At 44.6% G+C, this 19,803-nt stretch overlaps 3 protein-coding genes across 3 annotated transcripts; 2 read left to right on the top strand and 1 right to left on the bottom strand.

The window, feature by feature from the left end:
• Positions 1-7,545: 7,545 nt before the first annotated feature.
• On the top strand, positions 7,546-8,077 carry EI90DRAFT_3025528 (uncharacterized protein; the record flags this gene model as incomplete). The annotated part of the gene is made up of 3 exons (XM_039057925.1): positions 7,546-7,659; positions 7,714-7,856; positions 7,918-8,077. The coding sequence occupies 3 exons, from the start codon at positions 7,546-7,548 to the stop codon at positions 8,075-8,077; spliced, it is 417 nt and encodes a 138-aa protein (XP_038907421.1).
• A 611-nt stretch (positions 8,078-8,688) lies between these two features.
• EI90DRAFT_3106941 (uncharacterized protein) lies at positions 8,689-9,257 on the top strand (the record flags this gene model as incomplete). The annotated part of the gene is made up of 3 exons (XM_039062619.1): positions 8,689-8,865; positions 8,905-9,026; positions 9,185-9,257. Exons 1-3 carry the CDS (start codon positions 8,800-8,802, stop codon positions 9,255-9,257), a joined length of 261 nt encoding a protein of 86 aa, XP_038907420.1. The 5' UTR covers positions 8,689-8,799.
• A 4,572-nt stretch (positions 9,258-13,829) lies between these two features.
• Positions 13,830-14,726, bottom strand: EI90DRAFT_3141146 (uncharacterized protein; the record flags this gene model as incomplete). Its single annotated transcript, XM_039064974.1, has 1 exon — positions 13,830-14,726. The coding sequence occupies one exon, from the start codon at positions 14,724-14,726 to the stop codon at positions 13,830-13,832; it is 897 nt and encodes a 298-aa protein (XP_038907419.1).
• Between the last annotated feature and the right edge of the window lie 5,077 nt (positions 14,727-19,803).

Here is a 19,803-nt window from a genome sequence, read left to right as displayed (position 1 = left end):
GGCTTATGGGAACCTTGCGATGTGGGTATTCAACGCTTACTCAAGCTCACAATGAAGCAATCTCAGCAAACTGCGATTGTACGTGAGGTCTTCTCTCAGTTACAAAAAGGTGCTGGCCCATGCGATATCATGCTTTATACAAAGTTTGGCACACTGCGGGACCATGTCCCTGCCACTCTGGTTGAGGCATTCCACTCAATTAACAACCCCCAGCGAATCCAAAAGGTAAGTTACATTTCAGACTGATGCTACACTAGATTTACAACCACATAGGCTTTCGAATTGTGCTGCTCAGGCAAATTCAATCTATCTCATTCTAGCCTCACATCCCCCTCACTGTGTGCCATTCTTGATGATCTTCCACATCAAGATGCCGCTCTTGCTCAAGCCATAACTGCACCATGCAAGCATCCCATTGATGACAGTGGAATTCATCCTAATTCCACTGCATTAGTCCATGAAGACCAATACTCTGAGACTGTTGAAGATGCTGTAGAGGTAGAATTGGATGATGTTTGTAAGCATCTTGACGGAGAAGCCCTCCCTGACGGACTCGTGGAGATGAATGGTGGTCTTCAGCTGGATGTGACAGCACATTCGATGGAAAAGGGCAAGGGTAAGGCATCAGGAAGCTCTGTTGCTCATTTAACCCTAGAAGACCATGGGGAATCACCTTTTAAAATCGGTCAAATAGTAGCATTGGATTCGAAGTATGAAGATCCTATTGTTGGCGAGGTAGCCAAATCGGAAAAATCTACCAAAAAGCAGAGATATGACCCTACAAAGAGACCAAGTACATCTAGTAGGAGTCAGAAACCTAAACTTAAGCCAGAAGTAGTAATAAATACTCCTAGGCCTAGGACAGGGAACTCTCAAGAGGAAACTCATGATCCTATTCCCCAACCAACTATCATAGTAATGCCTCCAGAGGAAGATCCACCTGAATCGTCAGTAAGACAAGATGTGGAAATGACTCCCATGGCTTCAACAAAGCCTAAAGTTGCTAAACAATTCAGGTACACTACTGAAGTTCAAGATTCGGTTAAAGTAGATGACGTATTTGAGAAAATTATGCAACAACCAGTCAGTGTCACTATGAAGGAACTCATTGGTTCTTCAGTAGGACTGGCTAAGAAGCTTCAAGAAGCAACAAAATCGCATAGAAAACAGGCTACTACAGACATGGTTGAGATTAACCAGGATATTATGAGAGCATCGTATAGACAAGAGTCAGAAGATTATGACCAAAGCGATAGCGATTCAGAGGATACCCCCAGAAGGATTTATAGGATGGAATCTGATGTAGATCCTTCTCGGTTCATAGCTATGACTTCAGGAAAGTTTATTGGATATGTGGGAAATTGTCAAATCGAGATGCTAGTTGATACTGGCAGCGAGTTGAACCTCATTTCAGCAGACATTCAGAGAGATTTGAATATTCCATTGGATACTACAATGTTCAGGGATTTCAAATTGAGAGGAATTAATGGGACTCCAGTACCATTAAAGGGATTATGTAGAGAGGTACCAGTAAGGATTGGTGGCGTAAAGTTTGACCATCACTTCTTTGTGACTCAGGATAGCATAATTGGCCTTAGACGGATGGTACTTGGACAACCATTCCTAGCAAGTCATGCAGTAGTCATAGAATATACTTCAGATGAGGGTATGATAGCTTATGCTTGGGTTAATGGAGATAAACGTAATGCCTCTGTAAAAGTCAGATTGGCTAATATTAACGATGAAAGAAATCTCCAGACTTCTGCTATACAAGTTTATGCATCCAACAGTGCTAGATACGAAATAATTAGAGGAGAACCAGAACCCAGAATATTTAATGCAGGAATTATTGATGGAGATGACTCTTCCATAACTTGTTCAGAATTAGCGAAAGAGAATAAATTACCAGCTGTGCCTACAGTTGGCAATTCATTGTATGAGTCATTAGGGCTATTCCCTAGTAATGCACAACGATCTATACCTACAATAGATCTGTTGAGCCATAGCTATGTACAAGGAGTGGGACAGCCCCATATGATATTGCTGCAACAACTTTGGGATTCAACAGGTATGAGTATGCAAGTAGAACTTTGTGATCATTTATATCATATGATGAAAACACGAAGAACAGGTAACAATTTAGCCATCAGGTTGGCTAGAGATGCAAGTAAAGCCATTATGGGTGCTAAGTATAAATCGGTTTTGCAGAAAAAGAGACCAGTACCAATTGGAGATCCAGAAGCTCCAATACCACAATATAAGGAGATCAAGGTTACAGAGTTATCAGTACTACCCTATGATCCTCCTCCCATAGTAGAATTTCCCTACTCAGAGAAATTTACTCCACCACGAGTTAACGCAATTATTAATGCTGTACCCAATGGATTTCTACAACCAAAGGAGTTTGATTTATTGTTATATGTGATAGGCATACATCAAAAAGCTTTCGCCTACTCCAGTAAAGAAAGAGGTGTGTTTAGTCAAGAGTATTTCCCTGACTATGTTATCAGGACAGTAGAACATAAGCCTTGGGAACATAAACCCATAAGGTTTCCCAGTACTGTTAAATCAGCCATAGTGAATATCATTAAAGAGAGACAGGAAGGAAAAGTATATGAACCTTCTCAATCTGCTTACAGATCGAGAATATTTGTAGTGGAGAAGAAAGGAGGAGCATATCGGTTAGTACATGATCTACAGAAACTGAATAGTGTCACTATCAGAGATGCAGGTCTTCCACCTAGGGTTGATGATTTTGCACAGGAATTTGCGGGACACTCAATCTATGGAATAGCTGACTTATTCTCAGGATATGATGCATGTACACTAGCCAAGGAAAGTAGACATCTGACAGCCTTTCATGCCTATGACTTAGGTCCACAACAACTGACATGTTTACCTCAAGGGTTCACTAATTCTGTAACAGAATTTTGCAGAAGAACCTACCACATAATTAAAGATATGTCGGATCGGGCTGGAGTATTTGTTGATGATATCGCAATTAAAGGTCCTCCTACCTTGTATGATGACCAGAATATTCCAGAAAATCATGGAATAAGACAATTTGTCTGGGAATATGCAAATACTTTGCATGAATTGCTTACAAGAGTAGAAATTAGTGGAGTAACGGTTTCAGGAAAGAAGTTTATATTGGCAACTCCTGAACTGGAATTAGTAGGAAGAATAGTTTCTATTCATGGTCAGAAAGTGAGTCATGGGACTATATCTAAGATCATGAAGTGGAAACCATGTGAAAATGTTTCGCAAGTTAGAGGATTTCTTGGAACAGTTGGTGTAGCCAGGAAATGGATTAAAGATTTTGCCATAATAGCAAAGCCTTTGACTATGTACACTAGAAAGCAAGTGGACAATGAGTTTTACTGGACGGATGAAGCTCAGGAAGCTATGGACACTTTGAAATTAGCGGTCCAAGAGTCTGGAGCCATCAAACCATTGAACCTTAACTTAGCAAGAGGAATTGAACCAAAGGATCAATGTGAGTCTGACATAGGCTTAGTCACTTTAGCTGTGGACAGTGCCCAGACTGGAGTTGGATGGGTTCTGTATCAAATAATGGAAGATGGAATTGAATATCCACTGGAATTTGGATCTAGAACATTCAGTGAGACTGAAGGTAGATATTCACAACCAAAGTTGGAGCTATATGGAGTATTTAGAGCAGTTAAAGCCTGCAAGCACCATCTTTGGGGATTTCATTTTCGAATCAAGGTTGATGCTCGATCGGTTATCCAGATGGTAAATAATCCAGATTTGCCAAATATGCCTATGACTAGGTGGATAGCCTATTTGCATTATTACAACTTTGAAATGGAACATGTCCCAGCTACCAGACATAGAGCTCCTGATGGTCTCTCAAGGAGAGAACCTGCAGAGGAAGATTCATCGGAATCAGAAGCAGAAATTGATTATGAAGATGATCATAACTTTGTGAAAACTCAGAATATATTGAATTACGATTCCTTAGGAGTCATTGAACTCAATGGATTTCAAAAGGAATTAGCAGATTATTCATATGAAGAATCACAAGATCTGTGGACAATTGAGAAGTTATCTCGGTTGAACAATCCCATTGTGGAATGTTTCCCATTAGAAGTCAAGTGGAAGCGACCACAAGTACTAGTGTATCAGGATGAGATTCCAGACAGTCCTAACTGGCAAGGAATCCATGAAACCTTGTCAGGAGAAATAGAGGAAGAAGGTGTTAGACAACCATTAGACATGCCATTTGACCCAGAGAGAGAAAGGGAGTATTTTCAACCCATTATAGATTATTTGCTCGAGATGAAACTACCTAAAGACACTAATGGTAAGAGAAAAATTCTAATGTTGGTCAAAAAGTATTATTGGGGAGATGGAAGATTGTGGCGTCGTAACAGACAACGACCTCCACTACTCGTAATATTGGACATAGACAAGAGAATAGAACTATGTCAGAAAGCTCATGATGAAGCAGGACATAGAGGTAGGAATCCTACATTTAAGAACCTCTCTGATAAGGTATGGTGGCCTAAAATGTATGAGTTTGTGAAGTGGTTTTGTCAGACATGTGAGGAATGTCAATTTAGGTCCAGTTATAGACCAAAGATTCCCATTAGACCTACATATGTCAGAACTATTTTACAAAAATTTGCATTGGACACTATACATATGCCTAAGGCATCTGGATACAATTACATTGTGGATGCCAGGGATGACTTATCGGGATGGCTAGAAGCCAGAATGCTTCGTAATAAGAGTTCAAAGGCAATAGCAAAGTTCATATTTGAGGATATTATGTGTCGTTATGGTTGTATCCCTCAGATAGTAACTGATAATGGTTCAGAATTCAAGGATGCAGTAGAAACACTAGTCAAAAGCTATCACGTTCCTATTATCCATATATCGGCAGAGAACCCTAGAGCCAATGGGATGGTGGAAGTTGGTCATAGGTATTGGGTAGATGCTATGTGGAAGAAATGTGTGGGAAATACTAACAAGTGGCCAGAGTGGTTTTTCTTTGCAGTATGGGCAGATAGGATTACTACTCGTAAAGCTACAGGATTTTCTCCATATTATCTTCTGTATGGACAAGAAGCCTTATTCCCATTTGATATTTCAGAGAGGACATGGCATATATTAGACTGGCATAAAGTCAAAGACACGATTGGATTATTGGCCCTAAGAATGGAACAGTTGAAAGAACGAGATGCAAACATAGACCAAGCTTCCAAGGATTTAGCAGCACAAAGGAAACGTACTGCTGACGCCTATTGGGAGAAGCATGGTAAGGAGCAATACAAGAAGAGTATACCTCCAGGAACCATAGTATTGGTATATAAAAGCTTTCTAGACAACCAACAGGGAAATAAGGGTGCTATTCGATGGTTTGGCCCATACTTTGTAGTGGAAGTTAGACCATCGGGTGCTTATATTCTTGCTGAACTGGATGGAACAGTCTTATCTAAACCGATTGCAGCTCAGAGAGTCAAAGTGTTTTATTTCAGAGACAATAAAGAGCCTATTTTACATGACAAAATCCCAGAAGAAGCAGGGAAATGGAAAGTCATTGAAGAATGGCACAGAGGAAGACAAGAAATACAAGCCAGAAAGGAAGAGAATAATAAAATGGATGAAGAGGATGTATTAGCCGATGTAGAGGAAGAGACAGAAGACCCAGCGACGATAGACATGGAAGAACTTGAATTATCAATTGGAGAGGAAACTCGGTTTCTATGAGTCAGAAGTCAAAATAACAGAAAAAGAACAAAATTTAATAGATGAAGCAGACCATTGGAAAAGAGTGTGGGACAGATGGATGTTGCGTAAAAAGTTACAAAAAGAAGGAAAACGGATGCCCAGAATGCCAGATCCATTAGAAGAACGAATCAAAGAGGCAGCTCAAGAAACGAAAAATAAAACCGATTATAGAGACCATGAAGTACCCCCAAAAAACAGGAAAATATCTTAGGTATAAAGATGAAAATAGTTCTTGTGGACAGTTATTCACACCATCGCCAGTGAGTCTGAGATGGTTGCATACTATCAATATACGAGAAGATAGGGAATTCAAAGATTCTTCAGATGAGGAATTCGAGCAGTATCGACAATCACGAGAACCTTAGAAGAAAAAGGATCACATGATTAGTCACTTTCACAATTCAATATCATCTTAGCGCCAGCACTTGGAGAAAACTACTTGTCTCCTACACTAGTTGAAAATGGATATTTATACATTGAGTTTTATCAGTGTTATTTATTTTCGAGTCCTAATGTTTGGTACAGGTGATCATAATCATATCTACGCTAGTCATACTTGGACTTATAGTCCTTTGTATCGTTACGTCTGTGGGACCAGAGTTTTATGATGGTCTATGGTACTATGTAGTGGAATGCCCAACAGAATGGGTGAAGGAACAGTGGAATCGCATCAGGCAAAACAATCTATCGGCCTGGATCAGGCAACAACAACCTCATCAAAGGCCAACAGAAATTGCGTTGCAAACCCTGCAACCTCCACCTTTGGCACACCTCAGACCTCAAGGCAGGGTCAACATCCCTCAGCCTTTACAGATGCCAGCAGAGGATCAGCAAACCACAGGACGTATATCTGGGATTTCAATCTCATTGACAAGGACAGACACGTCTCATAAAGATGGGTATGTATCCAAGGATTGTGGAAAAATCAGAAACTAAATATCGAGACGAGCTAGACCAGTGACTGAGATTGTTTAGTTCTGAAAACAAGAGACTAATTGCATGTAAAGCTGTTAAAATATTGTCGCATGCTTGGTGAAAATTTTCGAGAAAAATCGGTAGTTGCCGAAGTTACTTGAAATTTGCGCTCGATAGCTCAGAAAACACCAGAACCAATGATCGCTCAAGAACCTCTCACCTTATTCACTATCCTAGTCACCTCACTTTTAGCAAGCCTTCTCATTGCTGCAATATGGAGCCTAGGAAGGGAATATGGAAGGAGAGAATCTCAAACGTCCACCATGAATGTTCTCGGGCTGGACAGAGCAATGCCACCTCACCCAGAGGAACACAGTGGTCAAGATGAATTGTTTGAGCAAGAGTCGGCTTCAGGCTATGAGTCATATGGTGAAAGATGGTGTAAAGATTCAGGTATGCTCTCATCGTCGAGACTTAAGTATTCACGAATGAGACATTAATGCCTTGGAATCCATCAACAAGCAGGTTGAATGGGTCTCATATGAATCTTAGTGATCGGAAGAAGGAAATGGAGATAGGGAAGGAACAGCATATCCCCTGACCCCAAACATTTCTCCACGAACCCTATGTATTTTCAGAAAAATAAGAGTTATTTTTCTACCATCACCAAAAACATAAGAAAATCCATAAAAGCAAGACTAAACATTTTCATTACATTTCACATTTTTTTTGGTATTTTAGACCAAGAAGTTGAGTCAAAAAGAGTTATAAGTTGAAGACGAGATGAACAGAAGGTGTTGGCGTGGGAAAGAAATTATTTGAATACACCAACTCGAATTTTTACGAGCACCCCCAAACCACGTTCTAAGAAAGATGGCCTCTATCACAACTACAATCACTCTTGCCATTACACTTGTAATAGCTCTCATCCTTGTGGCGATCAGCATGAGGAAAGCTATACAAGAATTGAGAGAGAAACAAGACGTGGTAAGGACATCAGACTGGAATGTAAAGATAAGCTCATAAACCAGAATCATCTAGCCACTAGAAGACCCTGTGTCTCTTCGAACAGTAAAACGGACTATCCCAAGGGAAGTACCCTTATCAGTCAAGGAGTACGTAGAGGAACTGTACAAGGAAACGGGGGATGAGAACGTTTGGAACTTATTGCCTCGAACTCCAAAGTACGTCAAGAGGTATTAGAACATGATCGATCAAACTGATCCATCAGATCATATATACCAGTGGACCTGGAGAATTTCACCCATACCGATTCTACCCTCCTGGTGACTGCATCGGACTGGAGACTGGAATTTCCGAGCAACGTCCAAAAATATTCTACATACACGAATGTGAGACAGAAGAGGAATTTGAGGAGGAATGTTGGCCCGAAGCCGAAGACTAACTTCCCTTCTCTTAGTTACACATGTTGCGGCTTGGAACCTCATGTTTCATGATCCGACAACTATATTGTAATCTTTCTTTTTCCGAACTCAATTCATTCACTTCCGCGCTTAAGGATATTCCAAAAAAAAAAAAAAAAAAAAAAAAAAAATTCATATATTGAATAACTTGTTGAGTAATGTACATGAAACAAGGCACGACACAAAAAGAGAAGAATAAAAGAAAGAGAAAAGAGAAACCAACACATCGGCGAATCGAATGTGAAGGGGGTTTCAAAAATTAATCACGTAAAAATGCGATATGAGAACAAGAGCATGTTACAGCGAGCCCAGTTGCCTAGGCTCAAGCTGTGACATCGAACTCTTAACGAAGAGCCAACAATAGCGGATTGAAGATATCGAACATGATCGGATGGAGCGTTGGTAATGGACTTGAGTACATGAATACAAAGTGATGACAGACCACGAAGTCATATCGCACAAGCAAAAGCCGAGAATGAGCGGTTATTCGTGCAAAACGGAGGCCGAAGGTGTTACATGACCGACGATATTGAGTTATGACGAAAGAATGAAAGGCACACGGTTATGAAAGATGAGTAATGATCGACAGGAGAGCGGATATTAGAAGAGCTAGGAGACCGACAGGAGACCAGGCGATTATGAACAATTAACGAACAACCGACGCAAACTGGACACAAATTAGGTCAAATGTAATTAGGCGGATATGAGTTTGATGATGTCCGGTATGAGGGAGAGATTGATGGCCATGAGCGTAACGGGAAATCGAAACGTGAGGAAATCGCGAGGAAAATACCGAAGTTGACGAAAGAACATGAGGAATGGCGACGAAGGAAATCAGGAGGAAAAACCATGCAGAGAGAGAGCGTCAAACAAGAAAAGCGAAAGTGAACCAGGTAGAAGGAGCAGAATCCAGGATAATGGGTCGTCGACGTCTATAAAAATGGGCGAAAAGTTAGCAGTGAAGAGGGGAGCAAGAAACTGGACTGATCTGGCTACTCACCTCTGCTACCCTATCTGTTCCATCGCGACTACTCGACTCATTAAAATGTCCTTCCAACCTTTCCTTGCTTGCTATGACTCGGTTGAAGAGAAGAAGAAGAGCAGAACGTTCGACACGGAAATTACCCGTATGTGCCACATGACCCGGAAGAAAATTATTGACTAAATAAATAATTAGTCAAACATCTTGAGAATCCTAAGAAGAGGAAGAGAGCTTCGTCTGAGGGGGCCGATGAATTGCCATTTGAAGATTGTTCCGATAAAGAGCTCAGCGAAATTCTTACGGAATTAACTCGCAAGATTCATGCGGATTGTGAGAAGTATTTGAATCCGAAGACGGAAATTCCTGCTGGTGAGCACATGTGGGAATGACCTGAGAAACAATGATTTTATTTACCTTAAATCATACAAGACATAAGCGAGAGTTCAGACCCGATGGTTATCGATTCCGAACATCGTGGATGGCAGGAACCCGATTTTACCGCTTGGGGAACTCAAATTAATCATCCCACCTTACATTCTCCCGAATATTCCGAATGGATGGTTCCAACACCGCCATCCGAATATAATCCGGAATATAAATTCTCTCCCACTTTTTCCGAATACCTAATTAAGATGATGCGCGCCGACCATGATCAGGGTTTTCCTAAAGGAGTTAAGACTGTCAGCGACTTCCTGACCAACCATCTAGTTCAGTTGGAAAAGGATTTGGACCGTGCTTGGCAGACCGCGGAAACGTGCATGGACATTATTCAAGATGAGAAACAGATGCGCCGAAATCCCCGACGCCTCGGAAATTTATTCCGACCCCAACACAGTAAACGCGAATCTATTCGAAATATCGAAGAAGCATCCGATTTCCTAATCGGTAGAATACTCCTGGAAGCCACCTTAGGCAACACTACAGATGAAGTACACGAGATGGAACTCGAACTTCGTCATGCACAAGGACTGCTTATGGAATGGTTGGGAAAGGCCGAACAAAAAGTCCGCAAGCCTCATGACAACCCCATCAATCTATGGAACTACCGCATTTATCAAGAAAGAATTTATTCGAAACTCAAGCGCTTTAGTCTTGAAACTCTCGAAGAACTTCAGCTTGGCTTGGAGAATTACCGCGATCATTATGCGATTTATTTTCCGGGAGAAACTTGGGCGAATGAGCGCGAAGAGAAATGGTGGTCCGACCATTTGACTAAATAGGGAAATTTCGTGTTTGGAAATGTGCTCGGAATCGCTAAAGAATGCTTGTACTTGTACTTCTGTGAAATTTGTCTGTACCAACTGAAATCCTCAAATCACGACTAATCACGACTCCGGTTTCTTTTATTTATTGGTGTGATTTAAAAGCGGATAAGAATTCCCAAGATCGCTGAGGAGAAAGCCAATGAGCATCCTAAATAACTATAGAAGATCACGGAATGGACCGCAAACTTATTATTTATTTATTTATTCATTCGAATGCGCTATCTTAAAGATTCAAAAGAGGATAACAGGCTCGCGTCAGATAAAATTCATAGGAAAACAGACCATTATAGAAGAGATTCTGAAGTCGCAAAAGATAAACAAAGTAAAAGGAACTAAGTAGAGTTAAAGCAAAAGGTTAGACACCATAAGGGAAGTGAAAAGACAATAAAGGCCCATTTAGCATAAATAGCGGAGTGCGCGTGCGTGGGAACTGAGGCCAAAAGGGCACGGGAACCAGCGGAACCGGGCACGGAATAAGCCGAAGGCGTGCGAAATGCGCAAGAACAAACAGATCACGTTACAACAACAAGGGAAAGTCCGAAATGCAATATCCCGGTGCAACCTAAAGCCATAATTGCATGAAACAAACCTAGATCTAGGTATTAGAGTAAATTGCAAGGGACTGCAATTGCTCAGCTGTGCCTATATGTAGGAATATAAAAGTTACAACACTAAAACAACCAGAAACCATCACAGAAAATTGGATAAAAATCATACAACCTCCACGGACCAGAAATAAAAATAGGAATAAAATCATAACTCAACAAAATGAATTGAAATAAAATATCGGAAAAGTACTGAAGAACAGAGTCGATGGAGCGAGTATCTACGCGAACTTTCAAGTCTAGGGATTAAAAGATGGTTCAGAAAATAAAGAAAAACAGCAAATAAACTCACATGAAAACAAAAACAAGGTTTCCTGTATCAAATAAAATATTAGAAATTCGTGATAACGTGGGAAAATAGTTTTACGAACGTACGAAACGAATGACAAAGAGAAATCGGAAGAAAATCAAGGCATTCATATAATGAAAAATGGTCGGGTACGAGGAAAAGATGAAGGAATTGGAAATATTTATACGAGGAAAATAGGGAAAAATATGAATATTTGTCGGTCTTAAAGAGTTGAAGTATAGGTCTGTGTTCGAAAAGATTTCATGTTAAAATCTGAAGAATTGAGGGAGAAACGGATGTAATAAGATTAAAACACACTTGCAGAGAAGACTGGCTCAAACATCCTAAGTTTGTGGTTAAAACGGATGAGCTAGAAATGTGAAACTAAAGAGTTTGAGTCCAGGAACAAGGCATAATTTATCCAGAATTAATTGTAGGAAAATGGATGAGCTAATGCCAAAGCAATCTGGAGAACCTCAAAATTAAATCTTGAAAAATTCATATCTTCATAAATAATCCTCGTAGTTTACTGTTGTTTATACCGACGGAAAGCTACACTCTTAAGCTAACAAATAACCCCATGACATGTGACCTAGAATAAAGTGAGTAAACAAGGGTAAACAAGGTCATGATGGGTGTTAGGCAATGCAATTGGCTAATTCCCACACCAAAACTTCCAGAAAGTTCTAGAAGCAGAATGGGATGCTGATCGCTTACATAAGAGGATTGCTAAGCTCAATATAAGATTACTCAGCAATGTAAATAGTAAAGTGATATGTGAAAACAGAGCCCTTAGGAAAGGTATAAAAGACCGCATTTTCTGGTCTGACCCCTCTTCCTTCTTTACTCCTCTCCCCTACGTGCTCTGGCTCATAGGTCATAAGGCGTCCTAATAAAAATTAAGTTTTATTAGTATAAGTGTGCAGTTCAGATCACATCTGAGTAAAAGTGATCAACCCTCAGTAAAAAGTTAAGAAGAAGTTAAGAAATAGTGACGTTGAGTCAAGTCAGTTGGAGTCACTCCGAGTTAAAAGTGACAAGACAGAGGTGAAACGACTGAAAATAGTAGGTCTATAGCGCAATTTTCATGTGGGACAATCAGGTAGACAAGTGAATTGAACCCTGAGAATTTCATACACACACAAATAATCAGTAACACATACAAATATCAATACACAAAGCAACCAAAACGCTACAGTGGTTGAGTTAAAGTACCAATACTAACATATAAGTATCAGAAGAAAGAACAGCCTTTTATAGGACTTCTGTTCTCCTCCTTCAGCGCACGTCGTGATCGGGCGTGAATTCCATGGGATTGAGGGTGGAATGGCCAGGCGCGGTTGGATCGGGCGCAAATGCCATGGAATTGACGGTGGGATGGCCGGACACGGTCGTGGTGAGGTCGTTGGACGATGCAGAGAGGTGGTGGGAGAGGGGGGTGGGGCTACCGGGCGCGAATGCCATGGAAGCAGTGGTGGGATGGCTGGACACGGTTGGGCAAGAGCCAGTCGTGTTGACTCAGGATGTTATGGGAATGGACCTAGAATCTTATGGTCCGTGACTATAGACAATCAAACCTTAGCCCCTTCAACTTTATTTCTTTGTCAAACCCCATGCCAAGCTTTCCCACTGGGTTTTGGTGCTGGCTGGGGGATTTGTTGAGTTTCAAGGGACTTCCTTTGACCATTATGATTTTTCATATTAGATAGTTAGAAGTCATATGATGTATAAGGCAGATGCCGGAACTGTTCTCATTATCGAATACATAACCCAAAAACCTTGTACCGCAATTGTAACATCCTCACCATTGTGCCACCACTGTAAACTCAACCTGTAACCTTGGAACCATGTCCACCTCCCTATTCATCCTCTCCATGACAAAACCGCAACGAGGAGGGCATTCCCATGCCCAGCCTCCTGCTGTCCGCTCCCACCAGTCCACTGGGTGGTCGAGTGGTTACTCCCATCCAACCAGAAGTTCCCTATCAGGAACTGTAGCCTATCCCACCTCCTCAGGAGAAGGATACGGTCCAGGCAGCTCCAGGATGCCTGGCCACGCACCCGCGGGTCCCACTTCCCACGGTCACCCACTACCGTGCACTGGTCCACCAGCCCGCTTTCCCCAACAACTCCCGCTACCAGTACGCTCCCATGAGCGCCAAGTCACCGATAGCCACCAACTGGATGACTCCCTTTGGGAGTCCCAGTATCCCTCGCTACCGGTACGCTCCATTGAGCGCCAAGTCACCGCTAGCCAGACACTCCCAGCACACCCGCTACCGGCACGCTCCCAGGAGCGCCAAGTCCCCGTTAGCAGACAGCCAGGTGGCTCCCTCAAGGAGCCCACATCATACTCGCTACCAGTACGCTCCCAGGAGCGCCAAGTTACCGTTGGCCGACACACGGGTTGTACTCCCATACCCTCATCCTATTCTGCTCTCCCTCCGATGGCTACGCAGCCACCTCCATTAGTGAGCCGAACAGCTCAGGCTGGGTTCCCCGGAACCCATTCCTGTAACACAGGAAAGGCACACGTCGCAATGAGCTGACGTGGCGTTTCTTGGGTGCTACATGACGCAGGGGCGGCTATGGCTACTTGGCGCTCAACGGGCAAGTGTACCGTGCATGTGGACGATTGATGCTCGCTGAGGGAGCGGTCCATGGCTGAGTCACCGGTGACTTGGCGCTTGCGAGAGCGTACCGGCAGCGTGGGCGTTTGAGGTTCCACCAGGGAGTGGCCCAAGTGCAGGCTAGTGGGTACTTGGTGCTCGAATGAGCGTACCGGTAGCAAGGGTGGTTGGCGCTCTCTGAGCGTGCAGCCCGGGGGACAAGAGTCTGCCCGTTAAGGAAAATGCCAGGTGGCAGACCTGGGTCAGGAAGGGTGGGGTGTAGGAGGGAGATGGCCTTGCTGACGCGTTCGAAATGTAAATAAAATTCAGCGAATTTCCTGATCAAACATTCCAAACCCAGTCGAAAGGTACTTAGCTTCGACAGCCCCAGAGTCGCCAAATGGCTGCAGAACTTCCTGCCTGGGTCTATCTCGAAAGAACCCGACATATACCCAAATAACGATGTGGTTTGGGTAAAATCGCATGATGCTTGCAAAATCGCATTTAACTCTTGGGCAGCCTCCAGGGTAAGGCGGTATTTGGGTAGAAACTCAGTGGTCCAGTCGATAACCAACTGAGCCTCGATGTTTCCTGGACCCAGTCGCCTCCATTCTTGCAGTAGGTCGAGAGAGGGACAGGCGTGGTAGAAGGACAGGTGTGAGAACTCGTCCACTGCATGCCGCATTTCCTTCACCATGTAACGATACTCGGCAGCCTTGAGGGCCTCAGCTGCTGAGTTGGATGGGGTTAACTCCTGCACAGAAGCCCGCATTGTCGGTTGCTGGTCAGAAGCGGAAGCGGCTGCGACACCATTGTTATAAAAATGGGGCCTAATTGGCCCATTTCTATAGCGTCCGGGTGCAGGAGGGGGCCGTGACATTGAGAAGATGTTACAATTAATGTAACAGATGTTGTAACAGTGGGGTTTACAATAACATGGACATCAGGTGTTTTGGGTGATAATAGTTGGTTAGGTTGTTATTATTTACATGTCACGTGATATTGTACTGCGTAGAGCCCATAAGAGGCTAAAAATGGGAAAATCCCATTTCCATAACAGGTGGAATTAGCAACAGCTATTGGAAAGTGTCAGGGACTGGTCCAGGGTCGAGAGCATCCAGGTATATCACCCAGTGCTGAGGGCCTGGTGGGGTATAAAGCGGGCACGTATGGCAACAGGCCCAGTGCAGGCAGATGTCCCTGAAGTGGGAATGGTGAGAAGAAGACTGCTTCTCTGGTTCCCACTGTCATATCCGGATCTTCCGCCTCCCTCTGCCTCCCTCCACCCTATCCCTACACGACTCCTATGACCTCCACCAGCCCTCCCAATCTCTCTCTGCTGCCTCTGGTCGATGCCAACAGCCCTAGGACTACCTGACTCTCTCCCACTCTGCCTCCCATCTATGTCTGCATCACCTCCGGACCTCCACCACCATACCTCCACCTCCTTGGACCCTTTGTTCAAAGGAGATGTGCCTGCTTGTTGTTGATAAATCTCAACTTGCCTATCCACCCCCCTTCCCACCTCTGGTCTCCACACCTCCGGTACCTCCCCATTCCTATTTTACCTCCGGTCTCAATAAACCTTATTGTTTTATCATTTGATATTTTCTACAACCCCAATCTTCCAAACTACAACTTCTGGGCTCTGGACATTTCCAGACACCTTTTCTCTGTAGCTCCCTGCTTGTTCATAGACATTTCCAGACCTTGCCATTCAGTTGGCTTTTAATTCTCTCACTCCACAAACCTCAGACGTAATTTGGGCTTTTTGCCTATTCCTTATTTGTCTTGAGGATTCTTTCTAATTACTTCCCCTTCCCCTTGGTAACCTTTGTTTACCTTTGGATCCAATTGTTTCCACTATATGTACATGCATACCTGTCAGGGGACGACTCCCAGGTCCCCATGACCCTCCCCTATGGTCCACAGCCTACTGGTGTAACCAGCCCTATCCAGGGCACAACATACTGTGGGTAAGAAGATGAGAAGGAAGCTAACTTCTCATCTTCCCACAGTGGCCACCATATCAGGAAAACTTCTGGGATACCCAGAAGTCACATGAAGGAGTAGGAACCGGGCCCAGAGCATGTGGCATGTGGAGCATGCACACATGCAGGAAGTGTGGCAGGTGGAAGCGGGTCTGGATGCAGGTCCGGGTCCGGGCTAGTCAGGGTGTGTGCCCTGACAGTACCCCTCTAGTAAATAATCCCCCCAGTTATAATATAAACAGTCTTGAGCCCTCCAAAACCTCCTCCAGGACGTCTATCATGTCCCACTTGTCTGCTGCTCCAAAGAACTGAGTAGCAGGCACTCCTAGCCAAAAGAATCGCGTGACAAACAATTGACCCTCGCTAATGCCTCCTTCATTAAGTAGTGAGGGGGGGGGCATCCGGCCCCCTTCTGCTGGTGGCCTCGGTTCCTCCGTCGCCAGCCCCCCTGACAAATTGGGGACTGTTAGAGACCAGAAGCGAGACGAAGGAGTTGTCTCCATGGTGGAGGGCTTCGGCCTCAGCGACTCAGACCAGGAGCACTGTGCCAAGTTACACGTCCATGCCCTAATTTACTTACTGGCAACAAGAACTAAAAAGGGGGATCAACTCTAGTCGATTTTATCACTGGGGTGTAACCTATCTACAAGTTAAGTATATATAGTTACAGCAAAGGTGGGCCCATGAATGATGGGGCCAAGCAGAGCAGAGCTAATGGGGTTAAACATTAGCTGACTGAATATTACCGACAAGTCGGGTTATGGGGTTAGTGGGATGACAGGCTATAACCCAGAAATGGACAGGAGGGATTGGCCCAAAGGTAGACTTGCAGGGCAAGCAAGTGAATTGCCCAGCAGGGGTGGGAGTGTGTTAGCAGATGTCAGAGCTGTCCAGAGGCCTTCAGGGTTCCATACTTAGGGAGGCATAGGTAATATATTGAATTGAGGGGGTGGTGACCATTGAGGGAGTCAGAGGGGATTGCAGAATATGGGGGCTCCAAGGTTAGTGATGAAGGAGCAGAGGTAGTCCAGAGGGATCGGAGGTAGTGGAGGACGATGACCATAGATGGATATGACAGTACCCCCTTCTTAGGCCTGAACCCTTGAAGGCCCAGAATTAGTAAGGTGAGGGGAGCTGTACTTACAGAAAAACATGAAAACAGAAATGAGGAGTGGAGAGAAAGGAGAGATGGGAGAGGAGTCGAGGTTCCTAAGGAGCTTCAGGAGGCTTGTCTGGGTACTGAGAGTGGAAAGCTTTGACGAGGTCGGAGGCATGATCAAGTTCGCTGGCAAGGAGCCATTGTGTCTCCTTGTCAGTCCCTTCATAGCCTAGCCACTTGACCAGGTAGAGCAACTTGTTGCATCTATGTCAGTCGATCTTGGAGTCGAGTATCTCCTCAATCTTGAACTCCATTTTGCCTTCAATTTCTATTGGAGGCGGAGGTGGCTGGTGGCGGTTCAGAATGATGTTTGGGATGGAGGGTTTGATCTGTGAGACATGGAATACTGGGTGAATGGCTTGCATGTTTTCCAGCAGGCAGAGAGTGAGGGAGTGGGTTCCAATGCAGGCGATGATCTTGAATGGGCCAAGGTTTTTCTCAGAGAGCTTCTTGGAGGGTCAGGTGGAACGGAAATACTTGGCCTTTACATAGACCGAAGTTCCTACCTCAAAAGCTGGGGCAGGACTCCAACGGGAGTCTGCCAGGCCCTGGTAACAGATCTGAGCATGGTGCATTTCCTCGCAAAGGAAGTGGTGGAGGGAGTCAAGATCTACCGAGTACTCTTGGGTGCGTACTGATGTTAGGTCTCGCTCCGGGTGAACAGTGATGTTCAGATGGTAGCCTTTGTTGGCGAAGAATGGAGAGACGTTTGTGGTGGCATTTGGAGCATTGTTGTATGCGAACTCCACGAGAGGTAGGAGTTCGAACCAATTATCCTGCTGGTAGTTACTATAGATGTGCAGGTACTGCTCGAGCATCTGGTTCATCCATTCAGTCTGTCTGTCTCCTTCCAGATGATAACTGGAGGTGAAGTGGAGGCGGATGTCGAGGGCCTTACCAAGTGAACAGAAAAAGTGGGAAACGAACTCCAGACCCCTGTCAGAGGTGATGTGGGAAGGAACTCCATGATTGGAGAACACATGGAGGAGGAATAGCTTGGCCAGTTCCGGAGAGGTGATGGTATTGTGGGTAGGAATGAAAATGCACTGTTTGGACAGGTGGTCCACGATGACCAAGATGGAAGTGAATCCGGAAGAGGAGGGTAGCTGTTCAATGAAGTCCATTGAGATGGAGTTCCAAGGACGTTTGGGGATGGGGAGTTGTTTCAGTAAGCTGTAAGGCTTGTGACAAGGGACTTTAGCATGGGCACAAGAAGTACAGGAGGACACATAGTTCTTGATGAAGGTACGGATGCCTGGCCAGGTATAGTCACAACAGACTAGCTCCAGGGTCCGGTTTTGTCCGAAGTGTCCAGAGAGCTGGTGGTCATGTTTGTCTTGCAATATGTGGAGATGAAGATCATTGGAGTCTGGAACGTAAATGCGGTTGTCCAGCCTCAACAGGCCTTCAGCATCAATGGACCAGCAGGAATTGGGGAGGTTGGGGGAAGCGAGATGAGAAGAGATTGTGGTATCGGAGGAGAGGGAGGCTAGAATGTGTCATATCTGTGCATACCTGACCCCAACCCAACTCCTGGACCTCCTCCTTCACCACCTCTGGAGTCCTGCCCTACCGCTGCCCATTCTGATATTCACTTTCGGTCCTGGCACCACACCTCCTCTCACCTCCCATGCCACCTCCACTCCTCCATCCCTCTCCTGTCCTATCTCTGTCCGCTCCAATACTCACCTTGGACCAAACACCACTCCTCTCACCACCCTCCTCCCACTCCCCTGCTCCCTCCTCACAACACCTCCACCCTTCCGTCATCCTCCTACTCTTCTCCCATCCACTCCGATACTCACCTTCAGACCTGACAACTCTCCTTTCTGCCACTCCTTCCCTCTTCCCTCTCTCCTCTCTCTTCCCTCTGGTCCTCTTCCACTGACCTCCCACCAAGTTACAACCTTCCGCCGCTGTCCTGTACTTCGTACTCGGACACTGCTCGTACCTTTGCTCTGAGCCTCCGTCATAGCTCCTACCTCGGACTTTGACTCCACCTTGGCCTTAGTCCATTGCATTGGTGACCTCATACTATGTAAACACCATTGCCAATATTCCTCAGACTTTCAACCCCACCTCCGTAACCTCCATAAGCTCCACAACCTCCAAGCTCCATGGATCACCTTCAGCACTTTCGCCACTTGTAATGTATCTCTCGCATTTTTCCCTCATCCCTATTTGGACTGCTGCTTCTTCCCATTCTAGCCAGTTAGTCATCATCCCCACTTCCCCTCATCCTCCTGCCCATCTGGGCCTCACCCTCCTTACCTCCTTTCGGACATACCACACGTTCTGCCTTATGACCTTCGGTACCGCTCCACTTCGGTCATCCCTTTGTTCCCGTTCGGACGCCTTCATTCCGATTCGGATCCCCTTTGTTTCCTCATGCTTTCGCCCTCCCCATTATATATATCGGTGCTTGTACATACTTGTTTTAGGCTTAGTCTAAAATCAACCTGAAATGCCCCCTAGAGACTTCCTGCTCACCTACTGTGAAATTAAGGACCAAATGGACAAACAGCAATGGCACAGCGCTCCGCTTGAGTCGCTGAGGCCAAGGTCCCTCCTTGCTAAGTCTCTGGTTCCCCTTCGGAATCATCTGCCCTTGCCCAGTTCTAACAGAATGTCTTGATGGAGAGCCTCTGTGTCGATGAGTATGGCTGCCCAGATTACTGTGGCCATTAGGAATGTAGCTCATAAGGACGCAGTGAGCTGCTCTGAAGTGAAGACTGGTTGGAAGTTCTGCGGATTGACACAAGCGTAGTGCATATCCCCTTCTTTGGGATAGACATCCCAGTGTCTAG

The sequence above is a fragment of the Cantharellus anzutake genome (genome assembly GCF_015039405.1).
Source record: "Cantharellus anzutake strain C23 chromosome Unknown EI90scaffold_368, whole genome shotgun sequence".
Classification (NCBI taxonomy): Eukaryota; Fungi; Basidiomycota; class Agaricomycetes; order Cantharellales; family Hydnaceae; genus Cantharellus; species Cantharellus anzutake.
This window is presented reverse-complemented; position numbering and strand designations above follow the sequence as displayed.